This window comes from Parasteatoda tepidariorum, chromosome 10, assembly GCF_043381705.1.
Source record: "Parasteatoda tepidariorum isolate YZ-2023 chromosome 10, CAS_Ptep_4.0, whole genome shotgun sequence".
Taxonomy (NCBI): Eukaryota; Metazoa; Arthropoda; class Arachnida; order Araneae; family Theridiidae; genus Parasteatoda; species Parasteatoda tepidariorum.
The window spans coordinates 40,628,437-40,650,756 of NC_092213.1; the positions used below are offsets into that span (position 1 = coordinate 40,628,437).

The following is a 22,320-nucleotide window of genomic DNA, read 5'->3' on the forward strand; positions in this document are numbered from 1 at the left end:
AGGAGGTGGATATTGATGCTGTCACAAGTAGCAAGTCAACTGTTCAATATGGATCATCCATCGAAGTAGGCGTTACTGTCTAGGTAGGCGTGTTCATATCGAAGTGGGCGTTACTGCCAATGTAGGCGTGTTCACATCACGTCCGAAGGTCACCAATGTGGGGGGTGGAGTTACAGACTATGTCAACCGTCATCTATGAAAAGGTACCCCGACATAGAGTCGAGTTAACATGTCTTATATACTAGTGAATTGTAGTTGTAATTTTGTAGTGGTAGATACGCTACAAACTTAATAAGTCACAATAAAGATGGAACGTTACGATGCTACAATGAAGAAATCTCCAGTGCAACTGATGATCGAGTTGTTCTACTAGCAGGCATTCGTCTCAAATAATAACGCCTCTATAGTTCGTTGATTTCGCGAATACTGAAGAAATCTTCAATACAACGGAACGTATTGTTCTGCTATAGACAGGATTCGTCTCAAATAATATCATTCTCTGTAGGTAGTTGAGTTCACGAACACTTTTCACACTTAGATTAGATTGTCAAAAATATTTTCTGAAATTCCCACGATGCTTACTTGAAGAATTATTTAATGCAGTTTTCAGTTGTTATGCAATCATAATGTTTCAAATCTTAAAATATTTTAATCAATTTGAAAATCAAGAGAGAAACTGACTAAAATTCCTATTCTTATCACTGGTGTTGCTTTGGGTAAAGAGTTCCGCTACGCTACACATGTAGCCCATTTCGATCACCAATTATTAATGACTTATATTTTGCAGTTAATTATTTGCACGCAGGTCGTCGGGCTACTAAAGCTGGGATTCAACTACTCCGCAAAAGATCAAAATTAGCATGTCTTCGAATCTTCCTCAGGAAAATTTCCCCAACCGTCGCTAATTGCCCATTTTGCAGCTATAGGGCGACATAAATTAACAAGACTATGAATTTGTGGAAATTCTTTTATAACCATGTAAACGACGTATTTACCTAGTTATACAGTTAACATTATATTAATAAAAAGCAAGTTTTACGTCGATTGTTACAATGTGGACTATTGATGAAATAACCGTATGTTCTTCCCTCGATCGTGTTGCATGCGAATGATGTTGTTGTTAATTTACGTCGCACAAGAGCTGCACAATGGGCTATTGGCGACGGTCTGGGAAACATCCCGGAGGATGATCCGAAGACATGCCATCGCAATTTTGATCCTCTGCGGAGGGGATGACACCCCCGCTTCGGTAGCCCGACGACCTGCGTGCGAAGTCGAGCACTTTACGGTAGCACAGTTTAACGAGGACCAATACTGCACACCCTCGGTCCCTACGCAGACTGATCCAAGTGGTCACCCACCCGCTCACTGACCGCAGCCAGTGATGCTTGACTTCGGTGCTGCTGGGAACCGTGTCTTAACGATCAATCCACTGCGGGACTGCATGCGAATGAGAACTTGATTATGGAACGATTCTCTCAACATGCGATTTGCCTGGGAGATCGTTCATCACTGCGATTCGTGAATGCGCAAACAGTTCATCTTTGTAACCAATTACAATGGATACGAAAAATTCGCGAATGCTTATTCGGAGAGACGAACTGCAAACGAGAACCTTGTTCGTGAAATATTTTACCCACGAAAAATGCGCCAATCGCGGACTCGCTCGCTTCTCCAAATTTCTGTTTTTATATTCAGTGCAATGTTTTTGCATCATTAAGAATTGCACTTCTAGTTTCTATATATTTGCATGCGCCTCTAGGACAATCGTTCGCTGTGCGAATGCTCTCTATTAAGCATAAAAAAGATAATTTTGAAACATTATTTAAACCAGAAATTGATCATAATAATTTGGTTAATACTTAAGGTAGGTACTATTTACGTCGCACTACAGCTGCACAATGGGCTTTTGGTGACAGTCTGGGAAACAACCCTGAGAATGATCCGATTCATAATTATTTATAAGTAAGATATTCAGATATATAGATTCAGAAAATCAAGTTTTAATTTGCATGAAAACTATCCTTAAGAGCCATTCGCACTACATCTAATTCAAGCATGTATGTTCACGTGAAAAACATAAGTTTGAAAATGCAAAAACATAAGCTGACTTTGACTTTGAATTTTAACAATAAATAAATTTACAATGTTGGCAACATCTGTTCCTTTAAGTTTCATGTCTTTGTTTTGATTTGTACTTGTTGCAGTCAGCTTTGAATTTCGTAAATTTTTAGGTGAATTCTAATATTTTTCTTGCTTAATGTAATTGATATCTTTATAATGAAGTGTTAGTCATTGCTAATAATTGTAGAATTTATTACTTTTAGAAATCTTCTTTTATTTTCTTGAATTTCAATTTTTATTCAAACTAAACGTGTTTCCAAAGTTTTTATTGATAAGTTATATTTTGCTCCTTGTACTCTTAACTTTTTAAGAATAGCATTGAATTTTACTACATTTTTCGCAACTGAATATCCAAATTCTTAATTTAAACTTCCCTTTAATTTTATTACGTATATTAAACTTGAAAGACTTTTATGCACGATGGTATTACTTTTAACAGGATCATATTATTTTGTATCGTGATATTTCTTTAACAACAGAGATATGTCCTTAAAATTTCTTGATTTAATATTCTTGAAAAATGCAACTCATTTTTAGTTACGTTGTATTTATTGTTTATGAATTATAAGAATTTTTATTATAAATTGTATAATTTCCTTTTCCTGATGCCTTCAGTTTCTTATAGTTGGGGAATTAATATAGATATTCATGACTTTACTTGGTTTCATTTGTCGAATTTTATTATAGTTTTGTTTAAGATATATATATTATACATAAATGCATGGTCTTGTAGTAAGAATATTATAATATTTAAATCATTTTCTTTTTCCCATTCATTTTACAGTTGAAAATGTTAACTCCAGCATTTGAATTATCTCAAACTGATAAGTTCTTAGTCGTCAGCATTCAAGTACCATTTGCAAAGGTAACTCAACTTTATGTTATTACTTATATGAAGCCATTTGTAATTATACTACTGCTGTAAAATTGTCAATGGGGATATTTCTGTCTTGGTTTCTGTGCTGCTAGCATTAGTTACAAATACCCAAGCACCAAAAAGTTTTTGTACTTGTCAAAATATGTTTTTTTTTTTTTTTCTTTATTGAAGATATAGTGGTGTTAGCTTTGAGTTATAATTTGTAAGCTGGTCCCTTTCGTAATATTTTTTTTTATTATTTTTTATTTATTTGTTAGTTTCTCCCCTGGTTGTTGAAAAAAAAAATTTGGTGTAGGTATTCAGTATGGAAGTTTTCTCCTGTTTAAAATAACTTGTTCCCTTCTTTGCTTCTTTTCTTTTTTTATCTTAAGTTCATTATTTTAAGACATAATTTATTTGTAACTTTTATTAGGTGAGCTAGCATGTAATGTATTTAATTTGTTGCAAAATCAAAGTAATACCATTTGGAAATATTAGTTATTGCAAAAAAATACCTTATGGAAATAGTCTAAATTTAAATACAGAATTTATTACCTACATTTTTTTTATTGTGTCTTTACAAGGTTGATGATCCCACCATCATTCCTAACTAGATTTTTTTTTGTGAATAAAACTAATTTTAAATAAATAAAGAACTACCTTTTTTAAAAAAAATATTTTAGTTATTATTTAATATTGTCGAAAACTTAGATATGTGCTTTTGCACACTTAGTAAGCTTTTTCATTATCATCCAATTGAGAAGTGAAAAATATGTATGTAAATTTTTTAACACTATTTTCGGTAATTATGAAGCGAAAGTTGCAGTAAAATATTTATTAGTGATTATAAATTATGTCTTTCTGTTTTGTTTTTTTTTTAAATATATATATATTTTTCCTTAGGTAAATTTTTTTTTTATTTCGTGAGTTTTTTTTTCCTGGTCAAATATTATTTTAGGGCAAATTGCAGAAAGATAATGTATAGCTGACTTGGTTAGTATTAAACAAAGTAGGTATAGTAATTTTTTCTGAAATGGTAGAAATGTATAAGAGCCAGATAATCTTGTCCTAGGTCGGTTAATGATTATGGGTTGGATCTTGGTTATTACCAAATATTTACCTTAATTTTAAAGCAAAAAAAAAAATATATAAATCATTCTTTATCTATTTTGTAAAGGTAAAGGTTTTGAAAAATGAATTGAGCTGGTTTTAAAATCAAAAGTATTTACCTTTTTCATACCCAATGATATTTTAATTCCAATATCTTTCTTGATATGGTTCTTGCACTAATAACTTCTTACTCTCTTATTTACTCTGTGTAGGTTTCCGATGTACAAGTTGAGTTTGAAGACCATGATTTTATGTTTTATTCTAAACCATATTTTTTGAGGTATTAATTGTTCTTTCATTTGATTATTAAAAAAAATTTTGACTGTTGCTTAATATTGAATTAAATATTTTTGTTTCAGATTAAACCTTCCTGGTAGAGTTACTTACACGGAAGAACCATCTATAAAATATGATTTTGATAAGAGTAAGTAGATTTAAGTCTTAAATGCATGAAAATTTCTAATAAAATAATTCAGCTTAAAAAAGAAGCTGATGATTTGTACAGTCAGCAAAAATAATAATAAATAAAACACTTTTAATCTAATTATCAGAATTTCACTTGCTTGATAGTTTGAAAAGAGTACATTTAACTATGATAATTAATAAATTAGTGTATACAATATCATAAATTGTAAAATCAGAAACATGATTTAATATTTTCAATATTTTACAATGTTAAATATTCAGTGTATTATTAAGTAAATTGCGAATACTCAATTGTCTTTTTAATTTGTTTGTAAATTTCTAAAAATATGCTGCACTACTTAAATCTATGTAGAATATCTATTAATATTGAATGAAATATAAGTTTTATTATTATATATTTATTTAAATGGAATTACGATGTGCATCTAGTTAAATTTTTCTAATACTTAAAATAGTTATGAAGATATAAAATAATACTTAGTTTATTCTGTTCTAAGGAGATTTTGTATTTGTATGTAACTTGTTATTCATTGCAGTTTTTTTTTTTACAGGAATATTTATTATTAATGTCCCCAAAGTTCAAGCAGGGGAAGTTTTTGAAAATCTAGACTTAATAACTAAACTTCTAGCTCCAAAGAAAGGAAAAACAAATCCCTCACCATTGATAGAAGTTATTGGTAATATATATTTTCATATATTATACATCATATTTTATACTTTTGATTTATTTTGTATTTCTCTGTTATGTATGAAGTCCTGAATTTTTCATGTCTTGATAATGTAGAGATTTACAATCATTCATTATTTATGGGTTCGATATTTCCTCTATTCAGACTGTTTGCAGAAATAATCTACTGCAATTGCAATGTTTTTTGCATTTTTTTTCAACTTGGAAAGAAATAAAAATTATCTGAATCAATTTAAAGTTAGTGCCTTTTATGTCTTTGGTATTTTGTATCTTACCCCTCAAACAGTAACTAAGAAATTTCTCATAATAGTACCAGTCTCCTTATATGCAATACTCATTTTGATGAGCTTTTACTGTATAATCTTATTTAATTAAAAAACGTTACTACAAACAAGATAATTGGAAAATTTTTCTAATGTTATATTTTGCTACATTTATGATTTTTTGTTATTCAAGGTTTTCAAATTGTTCCATTCAAACAATTCGTTCAACCACAACCCATTACGGCGTACCGTCATCCGTAGCGTGTGAAAGCGCCAATCATTTTACATGTTTGATGAAATACTAACAGGTTTGAATGTGAATGTACTGAGCTGTATTCAGTAGAAAGGATTCTTGTGCTCTCATGAGCAACTCTACTGCATTTTGCTGAAGATTCTCAATTTCAAGCTTCATTTTCTGCCCTCTGAAATCAAACCGAAAGATCTCTGTAATTTTTGCTGGCTACAGGGCCCAACTAAACTTTTGCCAATTTTCTTTTCTCTAACAGAAAAACAACATTTTTGTCTTTATCACTGGCAAGCTAATGGCCTTCTCTCGCTCATCTATTTATAGATTAATACTTTAATACCTGGATCATTCACTAATTACGTAATCTCACTTGGATCCCCAGAGTAGTAAAGAATCAGAATGCTTCATCTTTCATCTACTCAAAATTTTCCACCTCCCTTTTATTCATTTAATTTAATAAATATTAGAATTGAGATTTTTATTTGTAAGACTTTTTATCTGAGGGACTGTCCAATGATGGCATAAAATTTTATTGTACTTTACTTTTTTTTACTTATTACTTTTTATCATTGTATTACTACTTTTAAAACTGCTCAAGGAGAAATTCTTCTTATATTTTAAAGTAATTATTCACAAACGATTGTTTTATTATATTTGTATCTTTCTTTCTTTTTTTTTTTTGTAGAAGGCTGTGAGGATATAGAAAGTGATGAAGAATTTGATTGGAGTATTGAACAAGTTCCTTCATCAGATGATTTTGGTACTTTAAATATAATTGGACAACAATGTGGTTTTGGAAATAGCTATTCTTTCTCAGTGTTTAATCTAAAAGTAATAATTTTTTGTAATTAGTTTTATTAAAGCTTTAAACTAAAATTTCCACAGATATTTCTAAATATTTTACATGTAGAAGCCATCATCATGATACATTAAAATAGAATAGTTCAAATCATATAACCTTAATATAAATATCTTTTCCCTCATCAATTTTAGAATTTCTTGTTTGTATGTGTTTGACTGTTAAAATATTACTTAAAATCGAAAATTAAAACTTGGCTAGGTAATAAAAGCTGTTTACTATCAAATCAAACTATATTTATGAGTAGACAAAAAGACGATTTTGTTTATCGTTAGAATAGAAAATAAAAATGTGAATTTTGCAAAAACTTTTGGCCTGCCACAAATTCAATTTAAGTTGCTTAAATTAATTTTCCCCCCTCACAATCCTTGTTATTTATTATCTCGTTAATGTGGATCAACACTCGATAGACAATCAAAGTAAAGTTTGAAAAACACTCTTAGTTGTAATGGTTTCATTCTGTATTAAAGTTTATAAGATAAATAGCAATCATGAAAGAAGTGAAAAGTTTAACCATTTTTTGATGCCTAGAAATTTTATGAGGAACTGTGAAACTTTTACATTAAATTTTATTAAAGCTTTTCTACTGGTATATATCTGAAGATCAATAGTTTACAGCTGTCATGTTTATTACTATTGTATTAATTTGAGCATAATTTGGTCATATTAAATTCGACAAATGACTCTCAATTCTTTAGGCGCAGTCAATAAATAATAAAGCAAGCTCTTTCATATATTTTTAATAAAGCTTAAGTATTGGCTTCCATTGTTTTGGCTTATAGTTTCATTGTTACATTAGTCACATGCTCCTAAAAAATATTGACTGCTGCATGCATCAGTTATACACCAATACCTGGATTTTGTCATCAGTTGGAAAGTGTTGTTCTTGCAGCATAATGTGTTTTTTCTTTTTATAAAAAAAATATCTATTTGAAAATGTGAAAATGACATACAAAACTAGACTAAAGAACTGTTGAATTCGAGTACAACTATTTAAGATGATTTAAATACTAAACAGTATTTAAAGAAAGATTAAATAAGTGCATTTCAAGCTGAAAATATGGCAGTTAGATAAAATTTGTTGTTAGTCATGTAATGTAGTTTGTGTTGATAATTCTGATTTTAAATCTCTAAAATTCTTTCTGTGTCAAATGTTTCATATAATATGTACAATATCTTTTATTTCATAAAAAGGAAAGAAATTTTTCCTAATATTTGTGCATTATTATTTCTTGTTATAATTATTTCATTAAACTTGAAATGTTTAAAAATTGTTTTTATTTTGTAATTTTTCTATCTCAGGAAGAAGCTGTAGAAATATTTGATGTTGAAGATCCTCAAAATAAGACACCAAAAATGAAACGAGAAGAACGGTTAAAGATGGAAGCAGAAAAATTTGATGAAGACCATTACATGTATGCATTTTTGTTAAGAGCTTTTTGCAGTGACGTTTACTTTTGCATACCAGTGTTCAGATTTCTAAAGACTGGTATGCAAAAGTGATCAAAATATTATTATTAGTTAAAATTCTAATGTGTTCAGATTATTTATACAGTTTACAACCCTTGATGTTCTGATTTTTGCATTTTTCTGCCAGGTACTTCTTTGAAAATTTTAATTTTTGTCCTAAGCATATAGTGTTGCGCAATACTAAGTATATAACAATGATAAATTATTTCCTTGTCATAAGAATATTACTAATTTTGGCTTCAAAATAAGTATTCAAAGTTTATGAACCACTTGAAAATTAAAAAAATTTTTGTCTTTAATGAAGTTAATTAAATTAGAGCAAGTTTTCATATTTCACTCTGAAAAATAATTTTTTTGATTACTTGCTTGTTTAAATAAATCCTTGAACTATATTTATTTGAGACATGTTTTAGTGAACGGAAATAAGAGAATTATATGATCAATAATATTAATCTTGTTAATGTTTTGTTGAATATGCTTTTAGGGGCCGTTCAAAAAGTACGTACACAAAAATGGAGAAATTTTAAACCCCTCCCCCCCCTTCGTACATTACCGTACATAAGGTCTTACTCCCCCCCCCTTAGAGTACGTACATTTTATTAGTCTACCCCCCTTTTTCATAAAAATTAAAATAATTATGTTTTAAATAAAATTAAATATTTACTTAAGGAGTGTGTAGGAAAAAGTCAAATTTAAATTTGGTGTATGTTTATAAAGTACGTACTTTGTATAATATCTCCCCCCCTCCCCATCGTACAAAACCGTACATAATAGCAAATCCCCTCCCCCCCCCTTCAGGATGTACGTACTTTTTGAACGGCCCCTTATAAATAACTTTTATTCATATAAAAAAAATACTCTCAATAACTTTTTCAAATAGTTAAACTAATTATAATTTTGATTTAAAAAAATTTTACATAATTAAATGAATTATTAATTTGAAGAATAGAATGAACCAATCAATATTAAATACATTTAAAATAATGCTTGGGCTCATATATTCAAGAAAAGGGTTTTGTTGTCTTTTGTAATTATTATAATATATATATATATATCTTTCAACAATTAGTGTACAATACCTAGTTAATAGTTATTTTTTTTAACAAAAAAGAGCTTAAAAAATTTTTTGAATTGCTTATTTTTTGTTGAAAAATTTGGCTATGAACCTTGTCATGTCATTCTCAGATATTGGTTAATTTTTTTTTCAATATAATTGCAAGGAATTATGTATTGTAATCTGAAAATAAATGTAATAGCATACTTTAATCAGTTCAGTTTTTTAGTTTGCCATGGTGAATTACTGTAATTGTTAGTCTATGTGAAATGGCACCTAAATATAAAAATCTTTATGATATCCCAAAATACTTTGGAAAAAAGTGGTAATTTTATGTAAATAATAAATGCAAATTTTTCAAATAGTTTTGTAATGCATCCTACATTCATATTTTAACAAGTGCGTAATGTAATAATTGAATATAAATATTTAGATGGGTGAATAGTGAATACTTATAATTGATATAATTCTTATAATTTTTTATGATACATATTTATTTATTTAACAAATCCTAAAATACCTCTTAATTCTCACACTTTTATTGTTAGAGCTGACTTATATGAAGATGATATTGTTCAACAAGTTTTGAAATATCAACCTGATTGGGAATTACTGTATGAAGAGATGTTTAGTGACTCGTCTCAAAATGTTGATGACAAAAGTATGTTGACACATATTTTTTAGTATGATTTTGCTGATTGTAATCAATTATTAAATATAAGCAAGATTTATTAAGATGATCTTACATTTAAAACTTAGAATAACTTAATTTGTGTATATTTTTAAAATATTCCATCTCTTATAATTTATTTTTATTAAATTTGTCTCTTCCTTTTAGTTGTTTTTACTACAGAAGAAAAGGAAAAGTTAATGAAGTTACCAAACAAGGAATATATCCTTTCTATTTCACTGCTCTTAATGGTTTATTTTAATGGTTATAATTATATATTTAAATATTTATAGTTATGAGCTCAGCTAGCAAATTATCTGGCAAAGAAAATCCCCAAAAATACTTTAAAAATATTTTCTACACCTATATTCAGTTTCTTAATCCTTATAGATATACTTGTAAGATTTTTAATTTTTCAAAAATTGACTTAATATAAATAAAATTATATTAACATTACCTTAATTTGAATCATTTTTATCAACCTTACCTTAATTTAATCAAATTTGGCTCTGGAAAATTTGTTATTGTCTTGAGAGGAGAAACTTTTTTATATGATATCCAAAATATGAAGCCTATTCTTATTGTATTTATTTTCAAAAATTTTTATATTTTATCTGTACTTGAAGAGAGAGTAACAAGAATCCTAAATTATTTCAAAAATAACAAATCATATTTTATTACAGCAACAAAAAAAGTGAGTAAAGCACAAATAAAAGTACAGTAATAGACACTATAGTTTCACTTTTTAAAAAAAAAAAAAAAAATTTCCTCATGGTCTAAACACCAAAGAATTGTAAAGAAACAAACCTATGCAAAGTGGTTTAACTAGTGGGGATAGGGGAACAAAATAATAAAAGACTGGAAATAAGAAGCAATTGTGAGACATTCAGCTGGAACTCTTGGATTGTAAAGAAGTGAAGAGACAAACAAATGCACAGTTGTTTAATCAATAAAGACAGAGGATCCAGAGAATAAAAGGAATTCAGGAGCAGATGTTATTGCATTTAGCTGAAATCCCTGGATACAGAAGATTAAATTAGAATAGATTCCCAAATATTGGGTAATATGCGATATTAGCAAGGTCATAAACTAAATTACTAGAATATTTGTTTCATAAGAAGAGTTCTAATTATATGTTTGAATTGTCTTCTAAAATTATTCAAAACTGCTCTTAAACTATCCCTCTTGATTTCTGAGACTCAATCCATACTTTGAAAAAATTAAATAATTTAGTTAATGATATTTCTAGTATCCCACAGTTTCCCAATATCTGGGGATTCCTAATCTAATCCTTAGCACCCTGGGGTTCCTGTCTAACCCCCTCACTACATGTTTCTTCTGTTATATTGTTCCTCTGTCCCTACTGGTTTCACCACTTTGCATTTACGACTCTCTTTATTTCTCTACTATCATTTGGTGTTATGACACTGCAGAAGATTCTTGTATTTAGAACCAAATGTATGTTCTATAATGTACTTTCAATTTTTTTCCCTTTAGTCTCTATGCATAAAGTATACCACTCTGTCTTTTTTACGTATTGTTACTAGCCTTAAATCTTTTGGAATGTGTACTACATAAGACCCAAATATATATATTTATAAAATGTTTTATTTTGATGAATAACAAATGTTGCCTTAACTTATATTTACATTTGCTCAATAAAATGGAGAGAATGAAGGCATTTTATTCTCTAATTGATATACTGTTTGCTTATGCTTACAACAAACGCACAACTGAAGGAGAAAATACTGTAAGTTTATTTTTATAAAATAACTATCTATTCTTTCTGTACAATTCTATTTGGATTTATCTTAATTTTTTTATCTTTTGTTTAGGTTGAATCTGCTTGGTCTATCAACAAACTTAGTGCTACTCTATCTTGGCTAGAAGTAAGTCTAATTCTACAGGTCTCAATAAACTAGGCAAAATAATTTTAAAAATTTGTTTAGTTTTAAAAGTATTGATAACCAAAATTTATATTGTACCGAAATTCATTCCTTTGTAAAATTTCATTTTTTACACAATCTTTTTCTATCTGTAATTTATGCCTGTCATTATCAGTTTTGATTTTTAAATATAAGTATTTAGAAATATTTAATTTGTTGTTTGTATTTCTAGACTTATGAGTCCATTGTAGATGTTGCACGCACTTGCATAAGAAGATCGTTGTGTTATCCTCTATGCCGACACTTTGAATTATCTGTTACAGTGCTAGAAGATGTCAGAAAAATTCTTTTGTTAGGTAAATATTAGTATGTATTAGGTATACACATTGTTTTGATTTTTCACAAGTTTGGATCTCCTTTGACAAAAAATTAAGTTTTGTCAAGAAATTATTCAATTTGTTGCAATGTTTATTTATCTTTTTTTTTTTTCTTGTTTAAAGTAATGAGAAATTTTATTTCTTAAATACTGTATCAAAATAGAACAGTATGCCATCTTAGAAAATTAATTTTGCGTTTATGTCTATTCTAAGTTTCTGAAACTTTTTTTTTGAGAGTTTTGTTGATGGTATTACCATCTCAATTGTTTTTCAAATGCTATGAATTTTAAAAAAATTAATCTTGGGTTTATTTACTTTTTAAATCTGAATCTTTTTATAGGTAGGAAATATGTTATCAAATGTTTATTAGAAATCCATCAGTTATTTAATCTAAGTGAGCCAAGATATATCCTAAATGATTTGTTCATAACTGATTTCTGTATATGGATGCAATCAAAAAAGTAAGTTCTTAAAATTAAGCTCAATTTATATTGTATTTTATTATATATATATATATATTATACCTGCCACCATTCATTCTTTTCGAAAATGGAGTTTCCAAGTGGTAGTAAAACAATTACCGAAAAATAGTTTTACTCAAAAAGATATTTATATTTTAACCAGGTTGAAATTCGCTATAGTGAGGACTAATATACTTTTTATATATTTGTTGTGATTATTTACATGTAGTGGTGGTCAAGCTCATTTTTAATTATTAATATTATTCAAAAAGTTTAGTGAAATAACATGGATTTTGCTAGCACTTTAAATGTGAAAAAAAAATCTGAGGGGAAAACCGGAAGAGTTGGCAGGTATGATATATATATTGTATTTGACATACTTGTGTAAATGTAATGATGAGCCACATTTTCAAAATGGTCAGGATAGGGTTTTGATGTGACACACCATGATTCCTATGTAAGCAAAAAGATATTTTTGTGTTTTGTTATCTTGTGGAAATACTTGAAACTTGCAAAGTAGGTAACTAGAAATAGTAATAAGAAACAATTGGATCTAAAAAAAGTAATCTTTGGGAGAAGATTGACTTTTCATATATCACCACAAGTCCATGTATGTAAACATTTATATTAAATATAGCTTGAATTGAAATGATACTATGCACTTTTAACTTACTAATGTCTACGCTTATTACTGGTTATATTGAAAGTTTATTATAATTTATTAATATTCAGCTGCAGATATTTTTCTTGGGTCTCAAGTTGACCTTTTTTTCTCCTTTGTGTAATTATTGGACAAGAATTTTTTCCCCCTCTAAATATTTCCTAGTTTTATTTTTAATGTTAATGTATGCAACTATTTGCATTGGCTTTGTCAGTGTATGACTCCAAACTTAATAATTGAAAGAAGAAAAAAATTTATACATTTTGCATATCTGAAGCTTGGTAATTATTGCTGGCTAGAAAGAAATTATACCTTTTAAATGGAATGCGTAGCTCTGTAATTAAGTTAATTGTATCAATATTAATCTCTAAATGAGATAGAAAATTAATCGATGCTGTTTGCTCTAAGGGTCAGTGCAAAGTGAATAACAAAGTGCAAAATTTAAATATCAGTTATTAACTACATTTTTCTTAAACTTTATGACTAGCAGGGTTGGCAAATTTTTACTGAGGTGGAAATTGGCCTGAATAGTTTTTGCCACTGGAAAAATTCTTAGAATGAATGATGCTTATTAAAAATATAAAGCTATGATCAGTATTATTAAAGGAATTTGATATTCAAGATATATACTGATAAAATACATAAAAAGATGTAATGGTCATATTTTTTTATTGTATTATTTGAGTTAAAAAAAAATTTAGGATCTGAACAATAATTTTGTTGTTAATGATCTTGTTTTAAACTTAAATTATAATTAATGTGAAAAATGTGTTATTATATTTTGTGTTATATTATATTATATTCATCCTGATATCATTCAATCAGAAGTAGGAAACTTGTGTTAAATTTTATGTTAAACAGACAGAGAATTTCCAAAAATTGACTTAAAGTAAAAGTTTTTTTTAAAAAATTATTAATTCTACTTTAAATTAAGATCTTTTATCTACTCATTGGTTTATTGTTAATTTTGATTATTTTGGTTATTGTTAATTTTGAACACATAATCTATAAAGAAAAGGTATTTAAAACAGAAATTATCTTATTTTTAAAACGCGTAAATTTTTCTTTAAAGAAAATTAGACCGAAAAAAACAGTGTATAAGCAACAACTTATCCTTAAATTTTATCTAAAATTAATCTTTTGTTTAGATCCAGTAGATATTAAGTTTTGAGCTAATGCTGCTGCCATTGAAAAGACATTTTAAAATTTTTGTTTTATTCATTTCGATACTTCTTCAACTATCTATTTGTTCTGAAACTTTTTAAAAGCTTTTATTTTGCTATTCGATGGTGAAACAATTTTAACACAAATATTTAGCATTCGAAATAAAATTTTAAACTAGGTAAGCTGTCAATATAAGCAAACTGCTTTTTTTATGTTTTATTTGATAACTAAATTATTTATTATATATTCTATAAATTAAAATTTCTTGAACATTTCCTTATAGTTAATTTTATATTTACAAAAAGTTTAAAGTTATGTCTTGTAAATTTGAACTAATTTAATGTATTCCATTTTATAAATTTTTTTTCTTCCATTTCTTCTTTTGATTTCTCTTTTTGCCTCTGTCCTGACAAAAATAGTTTTGCCAAGTTTTTTTTTTTTTTTTTTTTAAATCTATGTAGAATAAGATTTACTTGTAGCCAAGATAAAGTAGCACTCAGTTTNATAAGAAATAAAATTTTAAACTAGGTAAGCTGTCAATATAAGCAAACTGCTTTTTTTATGTTTTATTTGATAACTAAATTATTTATTATATATTCTATAAATTAAAATTTCTTGAACATTTCCTTATAGTTAATTTTATATTTACAAAAAGTTTAAAGGTATGTCTTGTAAATTTGAACTAATTTAATGTATTCCATTTTACCAATTTTTTTTTCTTCCATTTCTTTTTTTGATTTCTCTTTTTGCCTCTGTCCTGGCAAAAATAGTTTTACCAAGTTTTTTTTTTTTTNTTTTTTATTTTTTTTTTTTTTTTTTTTTTTGAAATCTATGTAGAATAAGACTTCTAGCCAAGATAAAGTAGCACTCAGTTTGTTAACATGTACTGTAAATTAATTTTAACGATACCTTATTTTTGCAGAAATATGCTATAGTANGTTATAGGTATTCTTTTTGATATTCTTGTACATTAAGCTATTCTTTGTCAGATAACTTACAGTACTTGTTTGATATAAAGTAATTTTATAAGCCTAATGGCATTTTAGCATTTTGCTAAAACTTTTTTTCAGATTTTAGCTTTTTTGCTAATGAATTTTTAGACTCAGCTTAAACCCTGCTGTAAATTAATTTTAACGATGCCTTATTTTTGCAGAAATATGCTATAGTATGGTGTATTCCCACAATTCACATAAGAAGTGATTTTGATAGAAAACACTGATGTTTTTTTATAAGTAGGAAGTGTATGGTTATGTATGGAACAGTATACCAAATAATAAAGGAGGGGTTTTGCATGCAGATATGCACTTTTTTGTTTAAATTTTTATTGATCTCCCCAAATGGAAAATTACAATAAATTATGATACCAGGAAACAACACAAAAAGGCTCAAACTTTTTTTGAGCAATGAGAATATATAGTTCTTTCTTACAGTATTTCATTTGTCTAAAAAAAATTTGTTTAACACTATATTAATATTATGCACTATATTAACACTATATATTAAAAAATTGAAATAATTTTTGTTTCAATTATAGATGCTCAACCAGAAAGTTAGAACCATTGGCTAATAATTTAGGAAAGGTATGTGGAAATTTCTAATTTTTCTGTGATTTATTTTGCATTGCATTATTGAATTAAATAACTTAGAAGTAGAACATTAAAACATAATTTAATAAGTTGGTGTTCTATAACATTTCATGTGAAAGATTTTTCCTAATTCTATTTAATACTTTCCTCCAGTAAGATCTTTAAATTTGTTGCAAATCCTTTATCTTTTAAAAGAAAAAAAATCTTTATAAGTAGAACATTAATATTCCATTTTTCAAGATAATTATTTATAGGTTGCAGAGCAAAAGTTTGATAATCCGCAAAACAAAAAGTAAATGATAAAAAAAATTAATTTTGATTGTAAATATTACTATAAATAATAATTCATTTTACTAGAATTGAGACAGAATTTTGGTAATTTTAAAAATATTTCTCACAGTAGCAAAGTTAATGTATTAATATTTTCACAAATTAAAAGAATTAACAGCATCTCTACTTATAAATAATTTTTATACCTATACAAAAAGTCAAATTGAAGAAGACATCTTATAAGAAGAATTAAGAGTGAGATGCTGCAAGATAGATATACCCAGATACTTGCTTTTGCATTACTTGTAATATACGGATCAACTATACAATGAAGGGTTTAAATCTTGAATGAACCATTCTGGGACAAATTTGTTCAGAATTCTCAGGTTTTGGATTTAGTTTTTCTTGAAGCAGAAGATCTATCTCAGACTGATGAATCTCCGTCCTGTGGATTTGGCCACATGAAAATTTGGGGATGAAGTTCTAGTTAGCATTCATTCAAACAGAACATTCCTTTTTGTTTTTTCGGCTTCACAAGTTTTACAATTATCTAAAATGTTATCAAGGTTCTTCCATTTCCCTCAACAGAGATGAGAGTGCCAAAAAAGAGTTTTAGCAAAACGTTATACTTGTTTGAGTTGTTGCTGCAGACCAGCATAAAGTGATTTTGCAATATTTAGCTATATTGCTTATTAAATAAGTATTGTATTTTTGATGTAATATTTTCGTGCATTGTACACGTGTTCTGGAATTCGGTTGATATATTTCTAGAAAAATTGGAGAATTTTATTTATGAATATATTTTTCCTATTATTGTTAACATGTTTTATATTCAGTTATCAAAGTAGTTATGCAACTACATAAATCATTTTTTACTTTTACAGACTTAGCTTATTTGGTTAAATATATTCATATTTTAGTATATGTACTTCTGAATTAAGAATTTGATTTATTTTAATCTGTTAAATAATCTTTTCCAGGTTTTATTAACCAAAGGGGACATTGGTCTTAACCTTGTTGACATTGAAAGCTTTGCTGCTGTTGCTTGGATGTCTCAAGCCAACCCAAAATGTTCAGAAACTAATGCCGTGAAGTCTGAAAAGTCTTGCCAAAAAGATACTGCTTCCTTGGATACTCTAAATTGTGATTTAAGTAAATTATCACTGTCAGACAGTGGTGATGAAAACGAAAACAATTGTGAGAATTTCGAAGGCTCTCAAAGCAGCACTTCTTCTGAATCCTACTCAGACTATGAAATTTGCAGTTCTTGTACTTCCCACTGTAGTGAGTCTGACCTTAGTACTTTTGAATCCTCTGAAAGCTGTGATGAAAATGATAATGTCGAAGTTTAGTCATTTAAGTTAACTAGGGTGACCACAGAAAAAGAAAATCAAGGTAAACAGGGAAATTTATCAATCTAGAAATATCAGAAAAGTTAATAAATATGTCTAAAAAGATCAGGTAAAGGACATTGATTTTAGGTACTTTGAGAATCCAATATATTTTCCAAAAAAATCTGTGCTAATTCTGTTCTTTCTAATTCTCAATTTTAGTTTGCATTTATATATATAAAATTAAATTGCATAATTTAAGTTGAATTACCATTTATTTGAAAATATTGCACTACCAAAATTTTCAATGTTAAGGTACAGTATTTCACTATTGACAAGTATGCTAAGTGTGATAAAGAAAATTACTAATAATTTATTCTTACCTTTGATATGTCATAAATATTAACAGCAGCATAAATTTAAATAAAATATCTATGTGGTCCATTAAATCTCTTTCATTTTGGTTTAATCAATACTAAATAATTTAAATTGAATTAAAATTTATTAGAAAATATTCTATCAAAAATTTTTGTTTTTAATATTAAAAGACAATTTTTCATTATTGACATTTATGTTAAATGATAAAATTTACTAACAATTATTCTTATTTTTGATCTACTATAAATAGCAACAGCATAAATTTAAATAAAATATATGTATTGTCCATTAAATCTCTTTGTTATGGTTTAATCAATAAATATATGTGTATATGTCCTGAAAGTTTTTATGTCATTAATGCATTTGAGTTTATGAAATTTTGTAAGAATTGTATAATTTAAAAAGAAATTGGCAAGTTGAATTAATATTTATTAGAAAAAATGCACTATAAAAATTTTTTGTCTTCAATATATTTATGCTAGTTTACTAAAACTTACTTTTATCATTAATCTGTCTTAAATAACAACAGCATAAATTTAAATAAAACGTATGTGTAGTGCATTAAATTTCTTTATTTTAATTTAATCAAGTAATACATAGAACTTAAAAGGTTTTTATGTCATTCAGGTCTTTGTATTTATGAAATTTTATAAGTTGAATATAGTTTTATATAATTTTATAAGTTTTTTTTTTTAAGTTTAATTAACATTTATTAGAAAATATTGCACGAACAAAAATTTTCATCTTCAAAATTAAGAACCAGTGGACATTCTTACAAACTAAACAAAATTTACAGTGACTAATATAACAGTAACTGAAAGTTACTCTTTCCTTTTATTTGTCATAAATAGCTGCATAACTTTTAAATAAAATGTGTCATCCATTAAATCTCTTTGCTGTTACCTCTCTGAATTATTTCATTTAAAATGTTTGTTTGGTTTATTTTTGTACTGATTCATTTTCTTAAAAATTGCTTTTTTTTTTATTAAAAAAAATTCTTATACCAACTAAAAATGTTTTATAATATATTTTATGCAGATGAATAACATTTAACCAAAAAGCCTTCATTTTATGCCTTCAGTTACAAAATTAATAAAATTAGATAGTCAATAAAAATCAGGACATTTTTTTTCTTCTTTTTCTGAATAATTGTGGCCATCTTGTTAACCTAGAAAGCATTTATTTTCAAGAATTCATAAGAAAAGTTATGAATAAATGTTAGTACAAAAGAATTTTTATTGAAATAATCTACCAAAATTGAGAGAAAGAGTGCCACACTTTGTACATTTCTTTAGTATATATATTTTGTTTAACTACAAAGAAAGCATTTTTATATTTGTTGCACCTTTTTGGTTACATGTATTTAGAGCTAAACAGTGTGATTACTCTCAAGTAATATTCTTAGAATTAATTTGAGTAGATAGTTTTTGTTATTTGGAAGATATTCATTAACTAAACAAGAAAACTTATAAAGAAATGTCTGTTAATGATTATTTGAAATTAATTCAGGTACTTGTAGTTGTTAGTTGTAATTAAAAAATTTCTAGAACAGTACAATTTTGTAGAATTTGCTTTTTCCAGTTTAACTTTCTTTCCTCGTTTAACATTCGTAAAACAAAGGCCTATGTTAAAAGTGTAACAGTTTTAAATATATTGCATTTATTTTTAAAGTTGATCTATGTTTTCACAATTATTTTTCTGGGTTTTGAATATATAATAAATAAAATGTTCATTTACTACTAATTTAAACAATATTGGTGAGAAAAAAATTTTATTCCTGTATGAAAAGTTATTTAAAAAATTAATTCATAAAAATATTTTTTTTTCTTTAATATATTTTTTTTCTAGTTATTTGTGGTTTTGTAACTAGTCTTTCAAAATTGTAAATATGTGTTGATACTTTTTGTTTTTCATGCCTATGTGATAAAGTTATATTTTTTGTTTCCTAAACTTGAAACGTGTGCCTTATATTTTTGAAAGTGTTATAAATACTGTGATTCGAGCACATATATGGAATAAAAGAAACTTTTATATCTTCTATCTTTGTATTTATTTTTTATAAGAAAAAGAACTAAATAAGTATAGTTTCTAAGAATGTTAATATTTTGCATTTATAAAAAAAAATAATAATAATACTTATGCTAAGCATATGCTTCTTGATTTGTTGTACTTTTTTAAACAGTATTCTACCTTTATCCACAGTTCTATAAAGTTTCTTGATAGTACAATGAATATTCAATATCTGTTCCAGTTATTAATAATAAATAATAACCTTTGTACTATAAATACTGAAAAAAAATATAGGACCTGATTAAGTGCATATATGTGCACTTAATATGTGCTTACACATTCTGATTTTTTACACAATCTTAAAATTAGGCATGATTAATTTTCATGTGAAATCACAATATGGCACTGAAATTGGAATTGAGTAAAGTTATATGAAGAAAATTTCTCATATTTGATGGTAAATCAGGAAGGGTGTAGAATGACAGAGTTCTTATATAACCAAGGTATCTGGCAATCTAGATATGTTTACAAATGTTTGGAAGGAAAAAAAAAAATTTTAATTTTGAAAATATTATATTTTTTTTAGCATTTACAGAAATTTTAATCTTTACTAATTGCAATAAAATGAGTTTAGATAATTGAAAAAGGAAAATCTTATTTTTAACTTAAGACTCTTTTTATTGCTTACAACATATTCTGATTTGTATTTTATATAATCAAGGTGTCAAGCAATCTAGATATGTCTGGGGAAAAAAACATGGAGATTTTAACTTTCAAGTCTTGAAAATATTTATTTTTAAAAAAAATTATTGCTTATATATTCTGATTTGTATTTACACAATCTTCAAATTAAGCGTAATTAATTTTCATGTGATTGATGAATCACAAACACTCCCTATTGTTTGATTATGGCGCAAATTCCTCATATTCGACTGGGTGAATACTAAGAGTATTTTATATAATCAAGGTGTTTAGCAATCTAGATATGTCTGAAAGCATTTGGAGAAAAAAAAAATTCCAAATCTTGAAAATATTTAATTTCTTTGGCATTTAAAATTTTTAATCTAGACTAATTGCAATAATATTTGAGTCAAGAGAATAGGAAAAAAAATCTTATTAACTTCAAAAAAAATTATTGCATTTCCTATTATTTTTTTAAAACAATATTTTTTCCCTCCTTCAGTTAAAAATTCTTTCTGTATATGTAGATATGCCTTTACAAATTAATATTTTCAAAAATTAGAAATGCTTGGTAACAGAAAACATTTTTATTACAGTTTATAAAATATAAAGTTCTAATTAAGAAATATATGTTGCATACGCCATGCAGCGCCACCTGTAGTTGAGCAGACTCCCTCTACATTCACTTACACTCACTGAACGGCTACGGGGAGCGATCTCATTACGATGTTCCAGCTCTAATTATTTTCTATTGTCATTTAAGTGTTTTTTTGTCATAATAAAAGCTTTAAAACGCAACCCTAGACTCAGGGCCGGATTAAGACCTCTTGAGGCCCTAAGCACTGAAAATATTTTGGTGCACGCCCCCCCCCAACAATTANTTTAAGTGTTTTTTGTCATAATAAAAGCTTTAAAACGCAACCCTAGACTGCTTTGAAGCTTCATCGACACTCCCCGTCCGTAACATGGGGGCTCAGCCAAACCTGCTTAATTAAGTCAACAGCAGTATAAAAAGAAACGAAACTGCCGCCATTGATCATCAACAGCAAAAAACCGCCGTTCCTTCAAATCAACACCGTTGAAAAATTATTTGGAATCATCACGCAAAGGATAAAATTAACGGATTTACTTTCATTTCAAGAAATACAGGTAGGAGCAACTTTATTACTAAACATGTATAAAAATACGAGAAAAGAAGATCTACTACAGATCGCATTTGAATTAGGAATAACTGTACCGGAAAACGCTACGTTAATTACTCTAAAAGGCTTAATTGAAGCAAGTGATGTATTCAAAGAGAACGTAGATTTCGTTAAAAATCTAGTTGCATCAACCGTCGAAGAACGAAAAGCCCGCGAAGATAACGAAAGTGCTAAGATAGAATTAGAAAAAATTAAACTCGCACAGCTAGAACGCCAGATCGAATTAACAAACCTTCGAAACACTCCTAGTGCCAACCTGAACTCATCTAGAAATTCAGACGCAAGTGAAGATGGTCCCGATATCGAAAGTATTATTAGAAGCGTCCGAACACTTAGCATGCCTGTGCCGACAAGACCAGAGAACTACAGTTTATTTTAATCTCTTGAACGTTCGTTTACCACAAAAAGAGTACAGGATGAAATAAAATCTGAAATATTGATAAATATTTTAGGCGAAAAAGCAAGTCACGTTTTATTACTCATTTCAGAAAAAGATCTCCGAGATTATGAAAAAGTCTAAAATGCCGTTTTGAAACAATTTCAGCC

General features: G+C 27.4%; 1 protein-coding gene across 2 annotated transcripts; it reads left to right on the plus strand.

Moving 5' to 3' along the window:
- Window positions 1-2,138: 2,138 nt before the first annotated feature.
- LOC107443747 (protein SHQ1 homolog) lies at window positions 2,139-19,919 on the plus strand. 2 transcript variants are annotated; one of them, XM_043056480.2, is made up of 15 exons: window positions 2,139-2,234; window positions 2,909-2,989; window positions 4,303-4,370; window positions 4,450-4,514; window positions 5,068-5,193; window positions 6,400-6,545; window positions 7,876-7,988; window positions 9,646-9,758; window positions 9,936-9,989; window positions 11,417-11,517; window positions 11,603-11,656; window positions 11,886-12,009; window positions 12,371-12,491; window positions 15,851-15,896; window positions 17,153-19,919. In XM_043056480.2, the coding sequence occupies exons 2-15, from the start codon at window positions 2,915-2,917 to the stop codon at window positions 17,522-17,524; spliced, it is 1,578 nt and encodes a 525-aa protein (XP_042912414.1). In that variant the 5' UTR covers window positions 2,139-2,234; window positions 2,909-2,914; the 3' UTR covers window positions 17,525-19,919. The 2 variants fall into 2 exon arrangements, with proteins under 2 accessions (XP_042912414.1, XP_042912415.1); XM_043056481.1 differs by lacking the exon at window positions 2,139-2,234 and adding an exon at window positions 2,238-2,262.
- Window positions 19,920-22,320: the final 2,401 nt, after the last annotated feature.

Bases quoted from the DNA above. Each gene is read 5' to 3' on its own strand.
- LOC107443747 (XM_043056480.2), top strand. From the start codon at position 2,915: ATGTTAACTCCAGCATTTGAATTATCTCAAACTGATAAGTTCTTAGTC. The intron at 11,518-11,602 runs GTAAGTTTATTT...TCTTTTGTTTAG, and splicing joins CAACTGAAGGAGAAAATACT to GTTGAATCTGCTTGGTCTAT. The intron at 12,010-12,370 runs GTAAATATTAGT...ATCTTTTTATAG, and splicing joins CAGAAAAATTCTTTTGTTAG to GTAGGAAATATGTTATCAAA.